A 27,174-nucleotide genomic window follows, 5' to 3' on the forward strand; every position below is an offset into this window, starting at 1 on the left:
ATCCATAGCTCTCACCTCTGCCCTCCAATCCAAGAAAGCATATGAAAGCGTCTACATCAGCTTTAATTCCTCCTCATAATGTGGCAAAAAGTGTTTGCAAGTGAGCTAGAGGAGGGATAAGATACAAATGAATAGATGTGTAAATAATTTGCCAACTTCAGTTCAGTTCAGTCACTTAGTCGTGTCCGACTCTTCGCGACCTGCATGCCAGGCCTCCCTGTCCATCACCATCTCCCGGAGTACACTCAGACTCAGGTCCATCGAGTCAGTGGTGCCATCCAGCCATCTCGTCCTCTGTCATCCTCTTCTCCTGCCCCCAATCCCTCCCAGCATCAGAGTCTTTTCCAGTCAGTCAACTCTTCACATGAGGTGGCCAAAGGACTGGAATTTCAGCTTTAGCATCATTCCTTCCAAAGAAATCCCAGGGCTGATCTACTTCAGAATGGACTGGTTGGATCTCCTTGCAGTCCAAGGGACTCTCAAGAGTCTTCTCCAACACCACAGTTCAAAAGCATCAATTCTTCAGCACTCAGCTTTCTTCACAGTCCAACGCTCACATCCATACATGACCACTGGAAAAACCATAGCCTTGACTAGACAGACCTTTGTTGGCAAAGTAATGTCTCTGCTTTTGAATATGCTATCTAGGTTGGTCATAACATTCCTTCCAAGGAGTAAGCTTCTTTTAATTTCATGGCTGCAGTCACCATACTGCAGCCAACTTCAGTACTCTATTATTCATCATAAATCACTTGCCTCACCTCTCTTTGCCTGCTGAGACATACCCATGGGCAGCTACGTGGTTCTGAGAAGCACAGATCTGGTCCAGTGCTGATGTGGGCTTTGAGATTGAGAAAGGGCCAGTCTTTTGCCTGAGTTTGTCCTTTAGTTAGCAGCTGTCCTGGGAATAGAATCTAAAGCCTTTGACTCCCAGGCCATTATATCTTCTTGCAGAGGTATCTGTTCTATAAATAGAGTCTGCATGCATTGAAACAACTTTCCCTTCTGTGGATATTCCAGGCAGTCTCGAATCACTTGACCAGGATCATTACTGGTGATAGACTGAGGGAAGCAGAAGGGTGAAGGAATGCAAAGAGTACATTCTCTAATTTCAGTTTGGTTCATTAATGTGAGGCCTGGGAGAGGGCAGGGAGTCCAACTTACCCAAGGCACTGCTTATGCAATTGAGACTTAACAGATGGCTCTTTATTATGCTAGGATTGCACATCTGCACAGAGTGTAGAACATGACTGAATGCTCAGCGGGTATTTCTTGATTATGCGATTTGCTGAAATCACTCTGCTGGTGTGATGATAATATCATTTAGGACTCTTTATACCATTGAGCATTTAATTGGTAAGCATGTGGTTTGATAAATGAGGTGGTGGTTGTTGCTGTTATTACTATTATTACTTTTAAGGAGCTCCTATAGAGCTAGAAGTAGCCTTTTGGCCATTTGGTTTGGGGCCCTGTGTCATCTGTTAAGAATTGTATAGGGACCTTAATGCTATTTGTACTTCTGGTTATGATTCTTGTGTGTTTCTTCTGCTCAGAACAGAATTTGCCATGGTACTGAATGAAAGGAAACAGCCTAATGGGTCACACTAAGTAAACTTCACGTAAGTAAAGTTCAAAGGAATTTAGTTTTCCCATCTGCTGGTCCCTGGAGAGGAACGGAAAGAAGGGCTTTTCCAGGTGTAAGCCTGTGATCCAAGGTTGGATTCTTGTGGAAGGTATGTGGCTGGTTGGAGAGGGCAGCATAGCTCATTTCCCATCTACCTTCCTGTAGGACACACTCCAGGAGTCTACCATCAGGCTGAGTATTTCTCCCTGGTGAAGAAGACCGCTAACAGGTGGCTAATTAAAAATATCATAAGCCCTAAAGCCAACCTCAGAGACTTGTGAGAGGTTAACCCTTCTTCCACCAGGCCACACATAGTCTTTGGAGACTGGCAGGCCAATAGCATAATGAATGTCATTCCCTACATCACTTTAAGAGAGCGACTTCACTTTCCCTTTCATGCATTGGAGAAGGAAATGGCAACCCACGCCGGTGTTCTTGCCTGGAGAATCCCAGGGACGGGGGAGCCTGCTGGGCTGCCGTCTATGGGGTCGCACAGAGTCGGACACGGCTGAAGCAACTTAGCAGCAGCAGCAGCATATAGTTTTGTAGTCCTTCAAATCGCCAGTATTTTGCTCCATCATGGTTTTGTTTCCACACCTCTTCTTTAATGTCACTGAATAAACTCTCATTTGTCTGTCTAGCTGTCTTGACTGAGGGAAATAGAATGAGCCTAGAAGAGACATTCTTGAAGCCATGCATCACCAAATTCTGGGCTGTTTGCATCTGCCTCAGTTTCTCCTTGTAATGTGATAAAAAGCGTTTTGGTTTTAGGTAACAATGCAAAGCTTCCTGGAGTGAACCAAATGTGGAAAGTGTTGTAATTTGAGGCAGTTTTCAGAAAAGAACCTCTTCTGGTAAAGAAAGACTCCCTTTTCCCTTTTTTTTTCTTTTCTTTCTTCCTCTTTTTTTTTTTTTTCCATTTATGCCTCATCACATTTTGTCCAATTTCAGCTCATCGCAGGCTGTATTTTCTTTTTGATTTCTGCTTTCCAGAATAGCCCCTGACTGCAAAAAGGGAACAAAAGGCCAACTCCTTGGCTTTCAATTTGCAGCATCCCCAGCCCTTTCATCCATCTCAGTGCTCCCCTAGTTGGGAACAAAACCCGAGCTCCACGGTCAGAGCACATACAGAGGACATACAGAGCACATACAGAGTATTTTTTCCAAACTCCAAGCCCATGCGGATTTCGTGTTTTCATTGTCACAGTGATTCGCAATACAGGGTCAGGTGCAGGTAGGGAAGCAAGAGGGGACCTGGAGGAAAAAAATTGGTTTGCAACCTTCGCCAAAGCAGACATTCCGATTTGGGGGTCAGAAGTTCAATTAAGAAGAAAGCATGTTCTTAAGGGTTTCATTTGCTAATCCAGGGCTGCTTTCCTTCTTGAGAGCTTGTGTGTCAAGGTACCCAGCCCGGAAGATGCAGCAGGAGTTTGATGTGCTGCCTGGTTGGGCACCAGCTCAGACACCATGCCTTTTGTTCTCTAGTTTCCTGTCAATTCTTCAGTGTCTACTTTTCCTCTTCTGCTTCCTTTGGTTGCAAATCACAGAAGACCTATCTCTTTGTACGCTGAGCTTGTTGTCTTGGTTACAGACTTCTTTGGCCTGCCTTTTTTTTTTTTTTTTGAGGGGAATATACTGCTTAAAGAAGACTTTTAAAAATAGTGACTGAGGGCTCTTGAAAGATACTACGGTATTCAGCAGTGGGTAGAACTGGAGTTTGCGAACCTGGTTGTACTTTGAAATCACCTGGAGTGCTCTGAAATGCTGCTTAGGCCCCAGGCTCAATCAGTTGCATCAAGATTTAGGGGACCGAGCCTCAAGAATTGGGATTTTATTTTCAGTTAACTGGCTGGGAGATCCTAATGTGCATTCAGCATTTAGAACTATTGAGGTTTTTTTTTTTTCCTTAAATTGAAGTATTGTTGATTTCCAGTGTTTTAGGTGTACAGTAAAGTGATTCAGTTATACAGATTTATGTATTTTTCAGATCTTTGTGGTAGCTCAGCTGGTAAAGAATCTGCCTGCAATGCAGGAGACCCTGGTTTGATTCCTGGGTTGGGAAGATCCCCTGGAGAAGAGATAGGCTACCCACTCCAGTATTCTTGGGCTTCCCTCGTGGCTCAGACTGTAAAGAATCTGCCTGCAATGCAGGAGACGTGGGTTCAATCCCTGGGTTGGGAAGATCCCCTGGAGAAGGGAATGGCAGTCCACTACAGTATTCTTCCCTGGAGAATTCCATGAATAGAGGAGCTTGGTGAGCTACAGTCCACGAAGTTGCAAAGAGTTGGACACGACTGAGCAACTTTGACTTCACTTTCCATTATAGGTTATTATAACATATTGAATTTAGTTCCTTGTGCTATACAGTAAATCCTTGTCGGTTATCTATTTTGTATATAGTAGTGTATTTTAATCCCAAATTCCTAATTAATTCCTCCATCACCCATTCCCCCTTCAGTTTAGTTCAGTCGCTCAGTACCATCCGACTCTCTGCAACCCCATGGACTGCAGCACACCAGGGCTCCCTGTCCATTACCAACTCCCAGAGTTTACTCCAACTCATGTCCATTGAGTCGGTAATGCCATCCAACCACCTCATCCTCTGTTGTCCCCTTCTCCTCCTGCCTTCAATCTTTCCCAGCATCACGGTCCTTTCAAATGAGTCAATTCTTCACATCAGGTGGCCAAAGTATTGGAGTTTCAGCTTCAGCATCAGTCCTTCCAATGAATATTCAGGACTGATTTTCTTTAGGATGGACTGATTGGATCTCCTCGCTGTCCCCAGAGTCTTCTCCAACACCACAGTTGAAAAGCATCAATTCTTTGGCACTCAGCTTTCTTTATAGTCCAACTCCACATCCATATATGACTATTGGAAAAACCATAGCTTTGACTAGACGGATCTTTGTTGGCAAAATAATGCCTCTGCTTTCTAATGTCTCTGCATTTCCCCTTAGTATCCATAAATTTGTTTTCTGTCTGTGTATCTGTTTATATTTTATAAATAAGTTCATTTGTATCATTAGAACCATTGAGTTTTAACAGAAAAGCCAAACAGTTGGGTTTGGGACTGTCTTAGACAGGTGAGGAGAATATCATCAACTTTTCTGTACCTTAGTTTTTTCTGCTTAGGAGAGTGACCCGTAAAACTTGAGGAGCTAAAGAACCTAACTAACTGCCATGTCATTACTGTCACATACAAAAGAGTGGCACCTTTGCTTAAAAAAAAAAAGTCCAATTATCCAGCTGGCTTCATGTCTGGGCCATAACAATGGCTTGAGGCAGTCTTGTGGATTAAAATAAATCTTTCCAGTTTCTTGAAGAAGGAGCTTACCTATGGGGAGGCACAGCAATTTCACTTTCCTCACTCCAGTATTTTCCCTGGAGAATCCATGGACAGATGAGCCTGACAGGCTACAGTCCATGGGGTTGCAAAGACTCAGACGTGACTTAGCAAGTAAACAACAGCAACAACATAAAGGCAATGCCATGCCTGTGATCCAAACCTGAAACACTGCAAGAATATGACATGTAGCAAATAAAATCCCCTAGTTGTCTCTCTCATCATCAGCGTGTGTTTCCTTCAGATTTTATGTTTGATTGGTTGTTATTGAAAAACTCAAATAATTTGAGAGGAATAGAAGAGCCTGTATAATTTCCTCCAACCCCTGACCCATAATCTGTTACTTTTTCTTCCCAGAAACAAACCAACATTACCAGTTTCTTGGAAATCTTGAGAAGCATTTATGCATAAACAAGGCTTGAATATTTTAAAGTGATTTTTTTTGATTAGGTAATCAGGTCTATCCACCTACCAGAGACATCTGTTTGTTTGATTTATTCATTCAACAAGTATCTGATGAGCATCTTGAATGTTCTAGGCATTATGTCAGTTTCTGGATCTATAACAAGGACCAGCACACAGCCACTGCCCTCTAGGACCTTACAGTCTAGCAGAGAAGATTGGCATTTAACACAGGATGGCAACCCACTGCAGTATTCTTGCTTGGAGAATTCCATGGACAGAGGAGCCTGGCAGGCTACCCACAGGGTCGCAAAGAGTAGGACATTGCTGAGGTGACTTAGCACGTACGCATGCAATATCAAATGAGAAATGGTGACAAATGTGAAGGAAAAGAACATTTTACATGTGTCACTTCCAAAACAGCGGTCGGTAGAGTCCCCTTCCCCAGTTTTCTAATATGGAGGTGTGGATGAGAAATTGGAGGCAAAGACGTAAACTGCAACCTTTATTTTTGCCAGCAGTTTTCTTCTTTCCTGCCAAAATTTTCATCTGACAAAATGTCCTGCTGAGAATTGGGGTAATCTACCAGCCAGCTTTATATTTATACTTGGTTGACAGAGTGCTGGCAGTACGCTAGATCAGACACTTTGTCAGACATTCTGAACTGCTTGCAGACAGGAACTATGCCTTGTATCTCTGTGTGTGCTCCAAACCCCAGCATGGACAAACTAATGCAGACTTTAGGTGGTAGGTCCTTTTATTACAGTCTCATTTAGCAGCGCTTCAAGTGGTATGTATTCTTATTTCCATTTTTAAAGATGAGAAAACAGGTTTAATGAGGGGTGTGTGTGTGTGTGTGTGTGTGTGTGTGTGAGAGAGAGAGTTAGTGTAAAGCTCTCTTCTTTAAAAATACTCCTGTCTGCCCCCCGCCTCTCACTGCTGCCAAAATCCATGACCGTAGTCACATAGCTTCTCAGTGGCTGTGACGCTGATACAGTTGGTTCCCTTCCTTCAGGGAACTGGATAGCACCCAGCCCTTTCACAGATTGGCCTAGGCTCTGTTCATTCCAAGTTGCCTAGATGAGTTTTAAGACAACCAGGTTATCCATCCTATTCTAAATGTTTCTGGGATTGAGGTCGAGGTAGCAGCATTATCCTGCCCTAAAGGAGTCAGAGGAAGAGGCCTCCCATGGCTCCCCCAGTGGGTCATGTCTCTCTGTACTCACTGCCCTTCTTCCCTGCTCTTCCAGCTTGCGTCTTAGGCTGGGCTCTGGCCAGGTAACAGAGTTAGCCTTGCATACGTATCCTGGGGGAGCATTTCTGTGTCTGACGTGGTGTTAGGCACTATGGGGAGTGGTGGCAGATGAAGATCCTCAAAAGACAAAGCGGGAGACAAAAGGTAAGATTGGCTACAAACAAAATCTTTGGAACCAGACAGTTCTGATTCAAGGCCTGACTCTTTTCCTTATTTAGTTGTGTGACCTTAGGCAAGTACTTAACCTTTCCTTAGCTCAGCTTCCTCATGTTTAAACAGGTGGGGTGGGGTGGGGTGGGGTGGGGAATTGCACTTACCTCACAGGATTGCTATGAGGAATACATGAGTATGGGGCTGCCCAGGTGTGTTAGTGCTAAGGAATCTGCCTGTCAATGTAGATGTGAGTTCAATCCCTGGGTTTGGAGGATCCCCTGGAGGAGGAGATGGTAACCCAATCCAGTATTCTTGCCTGAAAAATCCCATGGACTGAGGAGCCTGGTGGGCTGCAGTCCATGAGGTTGCAAGAGTTGGACATGACTTGGGTGAATGAGCATGGGCATGCTCACACACACACATGAATATAGTTTTAGGCATCTAGTGAAGCACTCAGTAAAGAATCAGTTCAGTTCAGTCGCTCAGTTGTGTCCAACTCTTTGCGACCCCATGAATCGCAGCACACCAGGCCTCCCTGTCCATCACCAACTTCTGGAGTTCACTCAGACTCACGTCCATCGAGCCAGTGATGCCATCCAGCCATCTTATCCTCTGTCGTCCCCTTCTTCTCCTGCCCCCAATCCCTCCCAGCATCAGAGCCTTTTCCAGTGAGTCAACTCTTCACATGAGGTGGCCAAAGGACTGGAGTTTCAGCTTTAGCATCATTCCTTCCAAAGACATCCCAGGGCTGATCTCCTTTAGAATGGACTGGTTGGATCTCCTTGCAGCCCAAGGGAGCCTGAAGAGTCTTCTCCAACACCACACTTCAAAAGCATCAATTCTTCGGCACTCAGCCTTCTTCACAGTCCAGCTCTCACATCCATACATGACCACAGGAAAAACCATAGCCTTGACTAGACGGACCTTTGTTGGCAAAATAATGTCTCTGCTTTTCAATATGGTATCTAGGTTGGTCATAACTTTTCTTCCAAGGAGTAAGCGTCGCTGCTGCCATTATTAATATCATTGTCATTGTCATCATCATCACTACTACTATTACTAATTACAACAGAAAGGAGTGATAAGTGTATAGTACCAGTATGTGCAAATGGCTTTCAGAAAAGGAATGATCAGTTAGGGTGGATGTTATTCAGGAATTCTCTGGAGGAGATACAAGAAGTGGAAAGAAATATGCCAGGAACAGCAAATACGAAAGTGGAAGGCTGAAATAAACTGGAGTGGGGACAAAAAGAAGGAACAAACCCAAAGTCTGGCATACTTGGACTCCGCTACTAGCTCACTTGTCTTCACAGTCCATCTTCCCAGCCATTTTTGCCTCCCTGTAGGCATGCTTTATTATTGCTTGCTGTTGAGATGTGGTAGTCAGAGGGGGACTTGTTGCCGGCTGCTCTGGCTGGGATTTAGAAGGTGTCTGTGCCATTGTGGCACAGTTGACCTGGGTCCTAAGTCTGCAAAATGATTGGTAGGTTTAAAGCCTAGTTTTTATCAGCTTGCCTAGGCATGTTGGTTTCACACTCCCCAACTTTACAAAAGACTGCTTTGATTAACCACAAGGCAGATGAATGGATTGATGATGGGAGAGAGATCTGTATAGACACATAACGCTTGTGTCTATCAGCCTGGTCATACCTTTCCTGAGAGCAAGGTTCCTGAAGCCAAATTACACAGGTGCTTATTTGATAACCTAAAATCAGAACCTAACAGAATTGAAGGATCTTATCAGAGAGACCATGTAGGTACATCACACCTTTGTATTGACAAGATCATGGGTCCTTTTCTCTTTCCACTGCTGGAAAACACATCAGTGATGATTTTTCTCTTGGATGTTTCTGTTTTGTAATTCCATACAAACACTGTGTGTGCTAAGACCATGTTATTCTCCTGAGTTCTTTTTCATCTTCCTCATAAGATTTCGAAAATACTCACTTCTCACCTGCAGTATAGTTCATGTGATTTCTTCTCATTGAGTGCTCTTTTTGGCTTTGCTTCCAAATTCTGGATGTTTCCAAGCAGGGCCACCACGAATGGCTATGCACTGCACAACCCTAGGAGAGGGTGCCATTCACATAGACTAGAATTGAATGGCGCCACTAGGGTTGTGCAGTGCACAACCTACACACCTATACTCGGTGGCCCTGGCATAACGCAACGCCAGCTTGCTTCATCTCCAGAAGGTTTTCGGGAGAAGTAGAGACCAGCAGTTCGGAACCATTCTCAGGAACTTAGTAAAGGGGTCTTGAAGCTGTGAACTGCTGCTTTAACTACGAAAGGAAGAGACAAGTGCAGTTGTGGCTTCGAGAGGATTATCATCTGGCAGTGGGAACCATCATGTGGAAGGACTACTTACCTTCATTCTTACAGTAAATAGAGTTTTGAAAGCCGACTGTATGTGGGTTGAAGGATGGGGAAAGATTTGCATAGAAGGGAGCATTTGAACAGGGTCCTGTATAAAACAGAATATGTATTAATAAATAAGAATTGTGAGGAGAGAGTTCCAGGGAAAAGGACCAGCAGGGGGAAAGACAAACTGCATGGGGTATATAGATAGTGGTAAATAATTCAGTTTGGTTTGATAGAAAGGCTCGTGAAAAAGGATAAAGCTGGTTGGTGGGTGGAGGAAGTCAAATGAGGATGGGGAAGGGGAGGGACTGGAATGCCTAATTAAGGAGTTTGGACTTCATTCAACAAGGAATAAGGAGCCATCTGAGTTTTTTTTTTAATAGTTTATTGAGATATACTTCATTACCATATAGTTCATCCACTTAAAGTGTTCAATCAGTGATTTCTCGTATATTCACAGGTATGTGTAGCCATTTCCACAGTCAAATTAGAACATTTTCATCAACTCAAAAAGAAGCTCCATGCCATTTAGCCATCACTCCCCTACCTGTTCTGCCCCCATGCCCCCATGCCTAAGCAGTGACTGCTCTGCTTTCTGCTTCTATATACTTGCCTATTCTGGACATTTCAGAGATGGAGTCATATAATATATAGTCTACTTTGACTGGCTTCTTTTTCTTAGTATAATGTTTTTAAAGTTCATCCATGTCATAGCATGTGTAAGAACTTCATTCCTTTCTATGGTCAAACAATATTACATTGTATAGGTATACCACATTTCGTTTATCTGTTCGTTCATCCATTGGTGAGTATTTGGGTGGTTTCCACCTTCTGGCTGTTACGAGTAATGCTGCTATGAACATCCATGTATCTATGTATAAGTTTTTTTTTTTCCCCCCAGTTTATTTGGCTGCACCAGGTCTTTGTTGCTGCATGTAGGATCTTAGTTCTCTGACCAGGAATTGAACCCACGCCCCCTGCATTGGGAGTGCGGAGTCTTAGCCACTGGACCACCAGGGAAGTCCCCATGTATACGTTTTTCTGTGAACATTTCTCTTGGGTATGTATATAGGAGTGGAGTTACTGGGTCCTATGATAACTCTGTGTTTAACTTTTTGAGGAACTGCCAAACTCTTTTCGCATATTGGGGCACCATGTTCCATCCTTACTTGCAGTGTATGAGGTTCCCAATTACTCTGCATCATCATGAATACTTGGTGATTGTCTTTTTTATTTTAGCCTTTCTAATGTGTGTGAAGTGGTCTCTCACTGTGGATTTGATTTCCATTTCCCTAGTGACTAATGATAGAGTGCCTTTTCATGTGCATATTGGCCATTCATGTGTCTTTGGAAGAAATGTCTATTCAAATCCTTAGCCCACTTTTGAACTTGATAGTTTGTCTTTTTATTATTAGAGTTTTGAGAGCTACTTATGTATTCTGCATAATAGAGCCTTGTGAGAGACAAGATTTGCAAAAATTTTCTGCCATTCTTTGAGTTGTCTTTTTGCTTTCTTGATAGTATGCTTTGAAGCACAAAATATTTTAATTTTCATTAAGTCCAGTTTACCTATATTTTGTGGCTCTTACTTTTGGTGTCACATCTAAGAATCCATTGCCAAACTGGGATCATGAAGGTTTACCATTATGTTTAATTTTAAGAGTTCTGTAGTTTTTGCTTTTTTATTTAGGTCTTTGCTTGATTTTGTGTTGATTCTGTAGATGATTGTGAGGTAGGGGTCCAAAGGTCATTCTTATACATGTGGAAATCCAGTTGTCCCAGGACCATTTGTTGAAGAGACTTTTCTCATTGAATAGTATTGGTCCTCTTGTTGAAAATCAGTTGGGAGGGTTTATTTTGGGATTTGTTTGACTTCTTTCCATTAGCCTATACGTCTATCCTTATGCCAGCGCCACTGTGTCTTTATTACTGTTGCTTTGTAGTAAGCTTTGAAATCAGGTAGTGTGGGTCTTCCTATTTATTCTTCTTTTCAAGATTGCTGTAGCTATTTGGGATACCTTGCAATTCCCTGTGAACTTTAGTGTTAGCTTCTCAGATTGTATAAGGCTGTCAGTTGAGATTTTGCTAGAGATTGTGTTGAATGTATCATCTGAAATTTGTGAAGTATATAACATGATCAGTGCTCTGTTTTTTTTCTTTTTTAGTTTATTTTTGACTGCACTAAGTGTTTACTGCAGCACACAGGCTCTTCCTTGCTGTCCATGGGCTTTTCTATAGCTGCGGCAAGAAGGGGCTAATTCTAGTTGTGGTGCACGGGCTTCTCATTGAAGTGGCTTCTCTTGCTGCAGAAGATTCTCTTGCTGTGGAACACAGGTTCTAGGGTGCTCAGGCTCAGTAGTTGTGTCATGTGGGCTTAGGTGGCACATGGGCTTGGTTGCCCCATGGCATGTGGGATCTTAATTCCTGGACCAGGGATCAAACCTGAGTCCCTAGCAGGTGGATTCCTAAGCACTAGACCACCAGGGAAGTCCCAGGGTTGTGTTTAAGAAGAGGAACCTGGCAGTACTGTATGAACTGGAGTGAAGAAGGAGACACTGTAGGCCTCGAGATCAGATAGGAAAACTGTTGCAGTAGTTGAAGAAAATGAATAGGGACTCACCCTGCTTATTTAACTTATATGCAGAGTACATCATGAGAAATGCTGGGCTGCAAGAAGCACAAGCTGGAATCAAGATTGCCGGGAGAAATATCAGTAACCTCCGATATGCAGATAACACCACCTTATGGCAGAAAGTGAAGAGGAACTAAAAAGCCTCTTGATGAAAGAGGAGAGTGAAAAAGTTGGCTTAAAGCTCAACATTCAGAAAACGAAGATCATGGCATCTGGTCCCATCACTTCCTGGGAAATAGATGGGGAAACAGTGGAAACAGTGTCAGACTTTATTTTTTTGGGCTCCAAAATCACTGCAGATGGTGACTGCAGCCATGAAATTAAAAGACACTTACTCTTTGGAAGGAAAGTTATGACCAATCTAGATAGCATATTGAAAAGCAGAGATATAACTTTGCCAACAAAGGTCTGTCTAGTCAAGGCTATAGTTTTTCCAGTGGTCATGTATGGATGTGAGAGTTGGACTGTGAAGAAAGCTGAGTGCCGAAAAACTGATGCTTTTGAACTGTGGTGTTGGAGAAGACTCTTGAGAGTCCCTTGGACTGCAAGGAGATCCAGCCAGTCCATCCTAAAGGAGATCAGTCCTGGGTGTTCATTGGAAGGATTGGTGCTGAAGCTGAAACTCCAATACTTTGGCCACCTCATGCAAAGAGTTGACTCATTGGAAAAGACTCTAATGCTGGGAGGGATTGGGGGCAGGAGAAGAAGGGGACGACAGAGGATGAGATGGCTGGATGGCATCACTGACTCGATGGACGTGAGTCTGTGTGAACTCCGGGAGTTGGTAATGGACAGGGAGGCCTGGTGTGCTGTGATTCATGGGGTCGCAAAGAGTCGGACATGACTGAGTGACTGAACTGAACTGAAACTAGGAAATGATAACAAGGATGGATTTGAGATATTTTGAAAAGGTTAAAGTGTCAAGGTTACAAGACTTGGGGAGAGACTACCTATGGGGCCTGAGAAAGAGGGGCAGCATCAAAGATAGCTCTGGGGTTTGAAGACAGGCAAATTGATGGGATAATAGTACTTAAAAAAAAAAAACCTTTGTATTTTATTTTTATTAAAATTTTATTGAAGTGTAGTTGATTTACAGTGTTGTGTTAGTTTCTACTGTACAGCACAGCAATTTAGTTATGTAAGTGTGTGTGTGTGTGTGTATATATATATATATATATATATATATATATATATATATAGTTAGGTTCTTTTCCATTATAGGTTATTTTTGTTGTTTAGTTGTTATGTCCAATTCTTTGGAACCCCATGTACTTTAGCCTGCCAGGCTCCTCTGTCCATGGGATTCTCCAGGCAAGAACACTGGAATGGGTTGCCATTTCCTTTTCCAGGGTATCTTCCTGACCCAGGGATCTAACCTTCATCTCCTGCTTGGAAGGCGGATTCTCTACCACTGAGCCACCAGGGAAGCACTTAGAGGTTATTACAAGATATTGAATATAGTTCCCTGTGTTATACAGTAGAACCTTGTTTATTTTATAGGTAGTAGTGTGTAAAAACTTAATATTTTAAAATTATTTTCAGTTTACAAAAAAATTGTAAAGATACCGCAGAGAATTTCTGTATTCCCTTCCATCAGCTTCCCTTAATGTTAACATCTTGTATTCAGTTCAGTTTAGTTCAGTTGTTTAGTCGTGTCCGACTCTTAGCGACTCCATGAATCACAGCATGCCAGGCCTCCCTGTCCATCACCAACTCCCAGAGTTCACTCAGACTCATGTCCATCGAATTGGTGATGCCATCCAGCCATCTCTGTCGTCCCCTTTTCCTCCTGCTCCCAATCCCTCCCAGCATCAGGGTCTTTTCCAATGAGTCAACTCTTTGCATGAGGTGGCCAAAGTATTGGAGTTTTAGCTTTAGCATCAGTCCTTCCAATGAACACCCAGGACTGATCTCCTTTAGGATGGACTGGTTGGATCTCCTTGCAGTCCAAGGGACTCTCAAGAGTCTTCTCCAACACCACAGTTCAAAAGCATCAGTTCTTCAGCACTCAGCTTTCTTCACAGTCCAACTCTCACATCCATACATGACCACTGGAAAAACCATAGCCTTGACTAGACAGACCTTTGTTGGCAAAGTAATGTCTCTGCTTTTGAATATGCTATCTAGGTTGGTCATAACTTTTCTTCCAAGGAGTAAGCGTCTTTTAATTTCATGGCTGCAGTCACCATCTGCAGTGATTTTGGAGCCCAAAAAAATAAAGTCTGACACTGTTTCTACTGTTTCCCCATCTATTTCCCAGGAAGTGATGGGACCAGATGCCATGATCTTCGTTTTCTGAATGTTGAGCTTTAAGCCAACTTTTTCGCTCTCTTCTTTCACTTTCATCAAGAGGCTTTTTAGCTCCTTTTCACTTTCTGCCATAAGGGTGGTATCATCTGCATATCTGAGGTTATTGATATTTCTCCTGGCAATCTTGATTTCATGTTGTGCTTCTTCCAGCCCAGCATTTCTCGTGACCATGGTAAAATCTTTAAAACTGAGAAATTAGCATTGATACTTGAACTAAGCTATAGACTTTATTCCTATTTCACCAGTTTTTCCCACAAACATCTTTTGTCTGTTCTAGGATGGAATCCAGGATCCCACATTGCATTTGGTTGTTAGGTCGTCTTAATTTCCTCCATCCATGGCAGTTCCTCAGTCTCCATCTTTTATTACCTTGTTAATATTGAAGAGTACTGGTCAGTTACTTTGTAAAGTGTTCTTTATTTGGACTTACCTGCTTTTGTTGTTGTTGATTAGATTTAAGTCATTGGGCAGAAATGCCACAGAAGTGATGTCATCCCCTTCTTGGTACATCATATCCGGGGGACATGATGATATGTGTTATTATTGGTGAAGTTAATTAATCTTTTCTTGTCAAATTTTCCACCAAAAAGTTACTATTTTCTTTTGTAATTAACAAGTACTTTCCATGCAAAAATGATAATCTTGCATTACTCGTCAGCATCTACCAATGGTTCTTGCCTACACTTATTGCTGTACTGTTTACTTGATGTTAATTTTGTTTCCCTCATGCCTTCTGCCTTTATCAGATCAGTTGGAATTCTACTATTGGAACAGCTGTTCTTGTTCTTCCACTTGTTGAGGGAGCAGTTAGCAAGGGAAGATATTAGGAAAAGAAGATGGCAAGTTCAGATTTAGGCATGTGATACCTATGTGCCATCTAGATGGAAATATCTAGAAAGCATTTATTATCTGCATCAAACAATAGTTGAGTTTAAGATTTTGGAGGCAAGCACTGTTATGCTTTTGTATTTTAGAATGTAGAAACTGAGGTTCAGAGTGAAAACCTGAGTCATAGTGGGAAATACAGCTGGCAAGGCAGCTGAGGGCCAGATTGTTGAGAGCCCTGATTACCCAGCAGACAACTTTGGGTTTGTTCAGTGACTCATCTATTGCGATTTCAAATTTGTCAGGAGGGAACAATTGATAATCCAATCCTAGCTCTCAGTCTATTATAGCATTTTGTGCAACCATAGGGAAGCCATTTAATAGCCCAAATTAAATAAAATCTAAGTACCTAATGAGTTGTAGAGGCCATTGGACAAAAAAGAGGTCTTATCTGGAGTTATTGGAGAAGGCTTTGTGTGGGAACTAGAAGTTGCTGTGGGCCTGGATAGAATTTGTAGTGAGTGGACAACAGAAAGGGCAACCAAGAAGGATGATGCTATCAGTAGCTCATATTTATTTTATTGTTTACAATGTGCCAGACACTAAACTAAGTGCTTCACACATTTAATCCCCATATCGACCTTATGAGATAGTACTGATGTAATCCCTATTTGACAGATGAGGAAACTGTACCTTGAGTGTTTCAGTATTATCTCCTTGTAGGCAGTGGACAAGGAAGCCAAATACCATATTAGCATATTATACTACAAGCAAGTGAAGAATAAGTGAATAAAACAAGTGAAGAACAAGTGAATAGAGCAAGTGAAGTTAGATGAATTGGAAGTTTAATAGAAGTTCTTGCTGATGTAGCTCACAGTAGGGATGGACTTTCTTCTGCGATCAGAATAATTATAGCTACTATGTATTGAGTGCTAGCTATGTGCTAGACATTGTGCCAAGTGTTTTGCTTGCTTTATCTCATTTGATCCTCTCCAAAACCTCATGAGACATAGATGCTATTTTTATCCCTATTTTAGAGATAAAAATTCCTCCAGTCTCTCGTCCAAGGTTACAGTGCTGGTGAGTGGCCGAAATCTATGTTAACTCTAAAGCCCATAATATTCACCACTTAGCAATGCTCCCTACTCCACTTCCATTCTTTTAATAGGGGTGAATTTGGCACTGGGACCAGGAAACTTGAGATTTACAAGCTAAGATTTCCTGGTCCCTGGCTAGTACTTGGATGTGGAAACTGCCAAATATATATGCCCTTGTGACTTTCTTTATTCTGTACTTCAGTGTTTGGTCAACCCCATTCTTTCTTTGGGGATAATTCAAACAGGTTACAAACTGGTCTTTCAAGTCTAGGAACATTCTAGCTTTAAAATGCATTTGCTATGTTTTAAATCCATTATATGTTGATTTTGAAGCCCAAGAGTTTGTCAGTAGGTGCTCTAATTTCCTTTTTGTCTAAATTCTTGAGAGAAGGCTCTTTGTCAGTTCCTTATACTGACAAAAAAGATAATTTCTCAGAAAAAATTAGCAGAAAGAATTAATGGGAGGATAGAAGGAATCATGGGTTTCCCACGTGGTCTGTGGTAAAGAGCCTGCCTGCCAATGCAGGAGATGTTGGAGACCCGGGTTCGACCCCTGGGTCAGGAAGACCCCCTGGAGGAAGACATGGCACCCCACTCCAGTGTTCTTGCCTGGAAAAGTCCATGGACAGAGGAGCCTGGCAGGCTTTAGTTCGTGAGGTCACAAAGAGTTGGATCTGACTGAGTGACTAAGCATGCACAAGGGGAAATGATGCTTTCTTTTGTTATTTGAAGGGTAAATAAGAGGTAGCCGAAAGAGGAAAGATGAGAAGGCCATTCTGGAAGAGTGAGTAGGATGAACAATAATGCAATTTTTGATTTGGAGATTTAAAATTTTAAAATATTACAAAGACAATTGGTGACTCTTTTTTTAATCCCAAGATTGTAAATAACTTTCAAAGTATGACATCAGAGACAGAAACCATGAAGGAAATATCTAATTTATATATCTAATTACATAAAGATACAAAAACTTCCATACAAAACTGCCATAACCGGAGCTATGACAATGGCAACATGGGAAAAATATTTGCAATAAATGTCAAGTAGTCTGTATTAAATGGCATTAAAACATAAACAGCTTCTTATAACCCAATAAGAAAAAGAACATACCAGCTGAAAAATAGGCAAGGCCACAAAAGAAGAAATACAGCTGGCCAAACTCATGTTAAAAAATAGTTTAATACTTCTGGTAATCTGAGGCATGCACATTAAAGCAGTGAAGTAAGTGTGTGTGTGTGTGTGTGTGTGTGTGTGTGTGTGCGCGTGTGTGTGCGCGCGTGCGTGCGTGCGTGCGTGCGTGCGTGCATGTGCACGTGTGTGTGTTGTAGGGGAGTAAAGTTAATTTTCACTCTACCCTTCTAAATTCGTGGCTTGAGATCCCCCTGTACTAAAAGACAGAATAACAAGAGGAAACAAATGGACTTTTAATAACTTGTGTACCTCCTGTGTGTGTGGGAAAGATGCAGGAAAACTGAGTAACTCCCTGAAAAGGGCCCAAACCACCACCTTAAATACCATCTCCAGCTAAAGACAAAAGGGTAGAGGGAGCCAGTTCCCTGAGGTAACCAGGAGAGGCACAGTAAACAAGGGTTAAGATTGTATGCAGATTTAAGTTGATGCGTTTTCTAGTCACAAGAGTTTCTAGAAATTCAGTCATTCTTCTCTTCCTTGTACAGAGAGGAGACACCCTAACAAATGGAGATTTTCTTTATAAATGCAAATATCTCTTATGAAAGTAATCTCTTCTACTTGATTTTCAGGGCGTCTCCTGTATCTGCTGCTTTTTTTTTTAAAACAAGCTCAAAATAGTCTTTATGACAAAGAGCCATATTTGACGGTGGCAAATTCTGCTCCCTTTTAGTGTTTTGCCTTTTAAAACTGATAATGACCTCTTGGCCGGGCTGTAGCAGAAACATATTTCTCATATGTTGCTGGCAGGAGTACAAATTCAAAGACATTTTCTGGAAGGAAGTTTAGAATTGTAGGTTAAAAAGCCTTAAAATCCATATTCCCTTTGAAGACCTAGAAATTCTCACTGTAATGAGAGACCAAATACTAAATGTAGACTACTACTAAATGTTGTTTAGTCGCTAACTCGTGTGTGACTCTTCCGTGACACCATGGGCTGTAGCCCACCAGGCTCCTCTTTTCCATGGAATTTTCCAGGCAAGAATACTGGAGTGGGTTGCCAACTAAATGTAGGCTACTACTACAAAATGTAGACTAAATAGTGAAGGACCTGAAAATTTAGTTATAACTTAACATGTGTGACAGGAAGAGATGGGTTGAGTAAATTGTTGCATATCCATATAGTTGAATAAAATGAAGCTACTAGAAAATGAGATTATTGAAACCTGTTTATGACATGGAATAGGCTCAAGATACAGTTTGGGACAGTGCCCGAAGCCAGCAGAAGAGATCAGCAGGGTGAGTAGAGAAAGCCTTGCCTGCCTTGCTAAGGAGCTTGAGCTTTTCCTGTAGTTACTGGCCAGCCATTAAAGGATTCTAAAGGAAAGATCAGAGATGCATTTTAGAGCAATCCCCCTTACCAGCAGTATGTCTGGAGGCAAGAAACCAGTGAAAATCATTTCATCAGTCCAAGGAGAGAGAAGATGAGGCCCCAAGAGTGGGTTATGTTTATAGGCATTCCTTTAAGAACCCCCAAATAGATGGGTGCCCTCCTAGGTGGTGGAACCAAGAGAACTGGAGCTCGGCCTCAGAAGATTGTGTTGCAAGCCGAATGCCACTCTCCTGTCCCTCTCTCACTCTCTTTCCCTTTGATTTAGTTTTGTCATCCTTCCATTGCTTAACCTGGCTAGCCCCTCACTTAGGATGGTCTTGGTGACTGGCCATTCTTCCCACCTACATTTCTCATAGTACTAACACTTCTTCCTATGAACAAAAATTACTTTCTTTCAGTGTTATGACCATGAGGGGTTAATGAATGTGATATTGGGGTTGAGCAGAATTCGACAGGAAACAGGGTATTGATGTCAGTGAACTTGAGGCTAATATGACCATGGAACAGAAACAAGAACAGGAAATGGGACAAATGATGCTGAGAGCTTGGGTGGAGAAGGTGGGAACCTGGAGCCAGAGTGTCTCAGAGGTAGAGGATCAACTGGTACAGCTGCTGGTACCTAGATTATGTGCTTAGGAAAAAACGAAATTTTTGAGTTTCTGGGCAAGATAACAGGGAGTCACTGTCTCCTGAAGAAGCTGAGTGTGGTTTTTGAATGGAACCGGCAGGTTTTTCCAGGAAAAAACAGCCCCCAAAGACTTCAGTTCTGTAAGGATTTGAGAATCGCCAGCACCCAGTAGATCGGAGAGTGAAGCTGGTTGGATGTAACGTGAGCCTGTCTTTAGGGAATGCTGGGCTCTGAAGCCCTAAAACCTATCTGTGTAAATATAATTTGCTGCCCAGGCAGGTCTGTGTTTTGAGATGTCTCAGGTTGTAAGGAGGAGATTGGAGGACCTGTGTTGTGGTACAGATGTGACGACCCTGGGGTGACTCCATGTGTGCTGTGGGAGTTGAGGGACAGGGCGAGAGTCTAAAGAAGAGAAGCCCCCGTGAGGCTGTGACCATGTCAGGTGTGAAGTAAAAAGTGTTGAGAGTTTATTACGGGACCTGGGTTCTTGCCAGAAACCTCTTCAGAACCTCCCCCCTGGGTTTCTCCATCTGTAAAGTGGGATTTCATAACAAAACCCTGCTTGCCTCCCAGACAGTGGATCCATGGAAGGGCATAGTAGCATTTCTCTGTTATGCTCCCTGCTCTTTCCTTCAGATGCCTATCCGGGCAGATGGCAGCAAGAAGACAAAGTGCCACGGCGGTGCTGGGATGTATTCAGATGCCTTCTCATCTTCCTGCCCTCTTTGTCTGCACTTCCAAGTGTCCTCTCTTCCCACTCTATTTGCAGCTGAAGGGATAGTTTAGCTTTCCGTCTGCTAGGCTAAAACACATGCCAACAAAATTTGGAGGCCATTGGCAGCCAACCAAAGAAGAGAGCAGCGATATTTGGGCCAATGCTGGGGCCCTTTGGGCCTCTGAATTAACATCTTATCTTCACTCTGATCCTTTGGTTGATGGTGATTATGGATGTGGCTCCAGCATGACAACGTAGAGAGGTTTAGTGCCATAAATTTAGGAAGTTGCCAGAGGAGACCATAAGTTTACTGGAAAAGAAATAGAATGGGGTCGGGGTCCTTTTTCAAGCCTGCTTTTTTGATGTTCTCCATGTATCTGATTCCACTCTTATTTAATTGCAGTGTACAAAATGGTGTTTGTATATAAACTGTTGACAGCGTCCAAAAAAAAAATAAATAAAAGTTGCTTGGAAAAGATACCCTCTATCCTGGTGTTGGGATAGATAGGCAAGATGAGGAAAGCCAGTGTGTTGGTTGGAAATTACATGACCACAGGCAAGTAACTATTGGAAAACTCGCTTAAGAGTCAAGACTAGATGGGCTGCCTCGAAAGAAATCAGATCCATGATTAAGTTGGGACTGGAGGCTTGCTTTCTTCAGGAGGTTTCTGGGCTTCCCCGTGACAGGGACATCGGGGATCTGAACCAGCCAAATGGGGCAGTTACAGGGAAATTGCCCCTCCCTCCCCTAAGAATCTGCTTATCTCCTCGGATGTGTGTATAGAAAAGTCGGGGCGGGGGGGGCGTGTTGCATTTTTGCTTCTCTGTTTTACTGTGTTGGAAGTATCTAGGGTATTCCAGAAGCTCAGGGAGATTGCTGGCATGACTCTTAGGTGACTCCAGAAGTATTCTTTCCAAGATGCTTGGGGTCCCCTGTCTGCTTTCTGTATACTGTAGCTTCTGAGTGTAGCCTTTGATGGCCTGATGCTGGGTAACTATGTACAGCCTCCAGCTTGGTCCCTTGCCTAAGGTGAGTAACTTTGCTTCTGGGTCAGTGGTAAAGAATACCAGCTTGGTTTCTTTCTCTCTTGTACTGTTCTGACGGGTAGGGTGGGGAAGTGGGGTTAAGTTCATGTTTGGGTGATTGAAATTCCAAGTTGACAGTCCTTATCCCAAACCATGAAGGTCAGATGTATTTCAGAAGTCTTGAGTTTTTTTGGATTTTAGAAAGGCAATACTGAGAGTGTGGAGTGTTTTACAGACACTGCCAATGGGATCTGGGACAGCACCCCGTAATCAAAGTACATTCTTATTGTGGAAAACATATGAATACTCACCATAAATGGAATAAAGACAGTCTATAAAGAGCCTCAGCTCAGATCAAGTCACGTCTGCTACCAAATTAGTTTTTTTTTTTTTTTCAAACCAAACCCCACATTCTGTTTCTTAGGCCTTTTTGGATTTGGCGATTGCAAATAAAGAATTGTGGACCTGTAATTATCATTGGCTTTGCACCTTTAATCAAATTGATCTACAGGGGAAAGTAACATTCTCAATGGATTTTTTTCTTGGTGGGTTCTCTGATGAGGTATTGTGTGAGTGATGGACTCCTGGCTGTGTTCCTTTCAGGACCCTTTCTTCCCCATTCTTTCTCTTAGTCTGCAGGGATTCAGGTATCTATACTTAGAGTGATTTTCCTTAGAGTACCCTTTCCTTTTAAATGTAGATTCTGAGAGAACTGAAGAACAGAATATAAAGAAGATACCCGGGACAAAGCCAAACCGGCCCATAATGCCAATAATGTCTATTCATAAATGCTCACCACAGAGAGGAACACAGAGCAATGATTTTGTAAATCTGCACCATTAAGTCGCCGTAGGTGAAGTAACTCCATAAACATGAGCTTCATTCTTTGGTCAATCTTTTGTCCTGCTGAATGTCTTTGATCAAACCTTGAGTACACCTGGCTGCTTAGAATAGTTGAATCTCCCAGGGCTTTTGTTAAAATGCACAGATTCCTGAAACCCCTGACTTATGGAATCAGCATTCCTCATGGGGGGAGCCCAGGAATTTGCACATTGTACATCTGCTCTGCAGGGCTTTCTTTGTCCCCCTTGAGCAAAGTCAAACAAGGTTTGACTTGGTGCAGTCAAACTGCCACTGCTGTGGGTTTCTGAAGGCTGTAATAACCCAAGCCTAGTTCAAACCAAGGAACATGGAACTGATGGTCTCTTAGAAGGATCAGGTTCTTTTTGTTTGGTTTGAGCAGGGAGAATAGAAGAGGAACCAACTAGTCAGGCTTTGAAACAAACCAATCAAATGTGGGGGAAGAAAAATAATTTTCCATCTACTCTTCTAGGTTCCTGGCTGAGACACCCCCAACCCAGTAAGATTAACAGGAAGCTAATAATAAAATAATAAAACAATGGAAGTTTAATAATATGTATACCTCCTGTATACATGGGGGAGACCCAGGAAAACGAACTCCCTGAAATGGCCCAAGCTACCACCTTAAATACCATCTCTAGCTAAAGATAAACATGTTGGGTAGTGGTTGAGAGGTAGGGGTGGAGGAGAAGGCCAGTTTCTGGAGGTGACCAGGAAGAGTGCAGTAAACAAGGGTAAGGTGGTTACACAGATTTAGGCCCTTGCCTTCCCCCTTCTTGAGAGAGTATAAAGATTTAGAGTTATCATTTTTCCTAGAGGGAGACACCTGAACAAATGGAGATTTTCCATATAAATATAAATGTATTGTACAGAAAGGTTAACTTCTACACAGTTTTCAGAGCTTTTCCTATGTCTGTTGTTTCTTAAAAACAGCCTAAAATAATCCTTGTGCCAAACAAACAAACTATGGGGTAGCAAATTCAGCTCCCCTTCAAAATCAAAGGGAAATTAAGAGCCTGGGGGTGGCAAAATCAGTAGGATTGCCAGAGGAAAAATACAAGCTGTCCAGTTAACCTTGAATTTTGATAATGAATAATGTTTTAGCACATTGTATGTTCCATGTTCCAGGATACACTGATACTAAAACATTGTTCATTGTTTATCTGAAATTCAAATTTAACTTGGTATCCTGTGTTTTTGTTTGCTAAATCTGGCAAAGTTAATCATTGATTAACCTACCTTCCCCCATGGGAGGCAAATCGGAGGGTATTTTTGTGCTTATCCTATGCTCAGAATCCATTTTTACTTGTCCTGGTTTAAAAACTTATTATCCTGGCTACTTGTATTATACCGAAGTTGAAGTATTGAAAAATTGAGTGTTCTAGAGGTTAAAAGGCTGAAATGGCTTAAGGAAAAGCTCTCCCCATCTCCTACCCTCCAAACAGTTACCTCTTCCACTCTCCATCCATCTCTTTCCCCTTTCACCCACCTTCCCCATCACACACACAGCCAGGACAGGCACACATAGATGCATGTACAAACACAAACATGTTTAGAAAACCACCTGCTTATCTTTTAAAGTTTTTTATATTATATATATATTTTTCTGTGTAAGAGTTTGGTTATTTTGTTATCAGTAGCATTAGAATTAGCATTATTAAAGTAACACTGTCTCACTGTGTCCAGCATTTCTCGTGATAACCATACTTAATTTTTTTTCCATTGCAGATCTTTCTCCTGGCCTGCCCTCCATGTCCGGGAGCAATCGTCATCTTCAAGTAAGGGCAAATTGTTTTTCTGTTGCTGTTGCTGAATTGCTTTGTCTGCTTGGTAAAAAAGGATGGTGAACACATTGTGAGCACATTGAACCTGTGATGCTGTGTGTCTGGGCTTCCCAAGAGACAAATGTCTTCAAGGGTCCAATGAAACAGGGAGATGTTATATGTAGAGATTTGGCCTTTGTGCTTTTGGTAAGCTCTGGCAGATCCCTTTTAGCGATTCCTTGTGGTGGTGGTCTATGGCCAAGACATGCTCCCTTGGAAGGTTGCCACCCTCCTAAAGTTTCTCTTGAGAGCCTGCTGGGGGCCGGACAGGCCTCCTCTACTCACAGATCTTTGTACTGTGGTTCTCTTGTTCCACTGAGGATACTTTGAAGGCCTGTGTTCTTGTGTTTTTATCTTTTATTGCTCTTGTTGTTGTTAAAGTGCAAATTAAAGTGAGGAGAGAAAAATATCACCTTATTACAAGTCCTGACTTTCTTTAAAATAACAAGCATCCAAATCTATTAAAGTGTATTGCAGGCAAATCGTGTTTGTCTGAAGGCAAGTTTACTTAAATGAAATTCTCAAGAGTCCTGGAAGCCTCATGTGAACCAGGAGTTATGACCATTTCGCTTATCAAACCTTTTATTAGAGTTGCTAATGAGAAGCTAAATCGACCCAATGAATTTCATCTCTTTCCCCCTTCCCCAGCCCCCATTTTGGAGCTGTTTCTGAGCAGGGAAATGGCCCCAAACCAGAGGGAGGGGGCAAAAAGTAGAGAGCCCAGCAGATCCTTGGATAATTGAGAGTGGCGTAAATGACTTTCTGATTTACTAAGTCATTAAAGTGTGAGGTAGGGGAAAACATACCCCATTTGTGCTTCAAATAGCTCCTTGGAATAGCCACTTAGTCTCTTGCCTTAGGTGAATAACTTTCTGCTGGATGAGGGGTAATGGGTCCCGATTTCATAAGTCTCTTACTTGGACAGCTCCTAAGGAGAAAGGGGTATTTAAACCTGTTTCCTTCCCTTGATTTCCCAAAATGGGCTCAGTCTTTCAGTGAAATGTTTTAAAAGTAACATTTATTGGTTTTTATTTCATTATTATGGGAGTTGTAATTTTCATTATAGAAAATGCAAAAACACACACAAAAAGAAAATAAATACCATCACTAATCCTACCAAGAAATTATTTTGGTTACTGCCCTCCTTTTTTTTAAACAAGCAGAGACCATATTTTGTTTTTTGTTTTGTTTTCTTTTTTACTGTATCCTTTCTAAACTTAATTCAATTTATATGTGTTTGTACATATAAAATACATAAATATGATTGCTGGATTTGTTTGTTTTAGTAGTCCTCCCCTGCCCCTCATTTTCCTTGTTTGGTTTCACCTTTGCCCTGTCTTTCCACTTTGTCCCTGTATATTACCAAACCAGTATGTTTTCTTCTATATTTTTATTCATGCTTGTAGGTATACATATACACACAAATGGGTTTTGAAATGTTTTGTTGTTTTTGTTCATTGTTTTACAAAAATAGAATCCTATATATACATCCTCCTTATTTTCACTCAACAATATCCCATGAAAATCCATGAAACCTCTTGGTATAGCTCTTTGTCTTTTAAAAGGCTAGAAAATATTTTGTGGATGTACAATTTAGCCATTTCCCTATTAATGAACATATACATTCTTTCCAGATTTTGGCCACTATAGTCCATGCTGAATTTATTGTGCTTATGCCCTTATATACTAGTGCTTTCAATTTATACACATGTATACACACACACAAATGTTTATTTGTAAATAAATATTTGTTACCATATCAATTTATAAAAACAGGCTGTTATAATTCACTTTTTCTCTTTGTATGTAATATATGAGATTATTCTTTTTTTCACATCCCCATCAGCATCAGGTTTTATGATTCTTTTATAATTTTGACAACTTAATGAATATATTTCCTTGACTAATAATGCATTTCAGTAGTCTCTCATTTTTTGTCCAGTTGGATTTGCTCTTTGAATTGTCTGCTCATATTACCTACCCATTTCCTAGGGTTGTTTATATATTTTTTTAACTTGTAAGGCCTCTTTGTATATTTTGGATATTGGCCCTCAGGCTACCATCTTTATTATAGACATATTTCCCAAATCTATATATTTGATTTTACTGATGGTATATTTTGCCACATAATTTTTTCTACATACTTTTTTTCATATCCAAATATGATAATTTTTTTATAGCTTCTGGGTTCCCAGTCTTTGTTGAGACTATTTGCTCAAAGGTGGATAACCAGTGGTAGTAGCATAATATGTTAAGTAATTCCTACTTTCCCTTGTAAATTAAACTACTATCTTTGTCATTAAACCTTTTATATACAAGGATCCATTTATGAATTCTCTTGTTTTGTTTTATCTGTGTGTCTTATTTACCTTAGTCATGTTGATTAGATTAAATTAGCTTAAAAATATTTATCTTGGCTATTCATTGGCATTTTTTCTTTATATACATTTTAATATCATTTAATCAGTCCCCCAAACCCATCCTATTGTGATTCTGATTAGAACTGCATTAAATTTATATTTCAATTTTGTAAGAATCACTTTTTAAATACATAGCTCTTTTTGTCTAAGAAATGGTTATTTCTTTCCTCCTGTTCAGATCTTATTTTATACCATTCTTGATACATTTATTCTAAAGAATTAAGAGCTTTTTTGTTCATTAGGAGTGCAATATTGTCCTCCTTTCCATTCCTAAATGCCTCTTGCTAAAATAGAAAAAGTTTATTAATTAAAAAAATACTTTTCATATCTAGCTATTTTACCAAATTGTCTTGTTAGCTCCAGTAACTTTTATTTTAGTTTGATCTTTTTTTTTTATCAGATTGCAGCAGATTTAATAGTGGCCCCCAAAGGTATGCCCAAGTTGTAACCCCAGAACCTACAAAGGTGACCTTGTTTGGAAGAACTATCTTTGCACATGTAATTGCGGAATTTGAGATGAGATCACCCTGGATTTAGGGTGGGCCCTTGTATGTTTGTTTGTGCTCAGTCATGTCGGACTCTGTGACTCCATGGACTGTAGCCCACCAGGCTCCTCTGTCCATAGAATTTTACAGGCAAGAATACTAGAATGGATAGTTTATCTTGTCTTTCTATCTTGTCTTTCCAATGGTTATTCTAATTATTTAATTTTCTTCTATTTTTTGCTAGAAACTCAAAAACGGCATTAAATAAAAATGATGCTGGTGGGCCACTTTGTCTATAACCAGTTTTAAATAGAAATGTTTTCTGTGTTTTTCCATATTTGCTATTGGTATTTTTAAGTAGTTTCCACATTTACTTTGCGATATTTTAAAAGGGAATGTTTTTGTGTTTTGTCAAATGCTTTTTCAATGATTTCTGATCTTTTTTTTTTAAGTTTTTGATATAGTGAATTATGTCATTAATATCTGGTTTTGAACAACTCTTACATTACTGAAATAATATATTTTGATACATTGCTGGATTCTAGGTCAATCTTTTTTTTTAATTTTTATTTTTACTTTATTTTGCTTTACAATACTGTATTGGTTTTGCCATACATTGACATGAATCACCCACGGGTGTTCATGAGTTCCCAATCCTGAACCCCCCTCCCACCTCCCACCCCATATCATCTC

The 27,174-nt window shown here is 41.2% G+C and overlaps 1 protein-coding gene across 8 annotated transcripts in view; it reads left to right on the forward strand.

Annotated features, from left to right (window-relative positions):
• The window catches only part of TMEM164 (transmembrane protein 164), a 181,958-nt gene that overhangs the window by 47,690 nt on the left and 107,094 nt on the right, over nt 1-27,174 (forward strand). For 5 of the 8 annotated variants that reach the window (XM_040265074.1, XM_040265068.1, XM_040265069.1 and 2 more), the window contains one exon: nt 23,482-23,531. The exons of 1 other annotated variant lie outside the window; for it this stretch is intronic. Coding sequence is in view for 5 of the 7 variants with exons in the window: in XM_040265068.1 (XP_040121002.1) it covers nt 23,482-23,531 (50 nt within the window). In the remaining 2 variants the exon portion in view is untranslated. Of the gene's footprint in view, nt 1-6,630; nt 6,769-20,337; nt 20,897-23,481; nt 23,532-27,174 lie in introns of those variants that run through there. 2 more of the 8 variants (XM_040265072.1, XM_040265073.1) reach the window with 2 other exon arrangements.

This window comes from Oryx dammah, unplaced genomic scaffold, assembly GCF_014754425.2.
Source record: "Oryx dammah isolate SB20612 unplaced genomic scaffold, SCBI_Odam_1.1 HiC_scaffold_23, whole genome shotgun sequence".
In the NCBI taxonomy this organism is placed as follows: Eukaryota; Metazoa; Chordata; class Mammalia; order Artiodactyla; family Bovidae; genus Oryx; species Oryx dammah.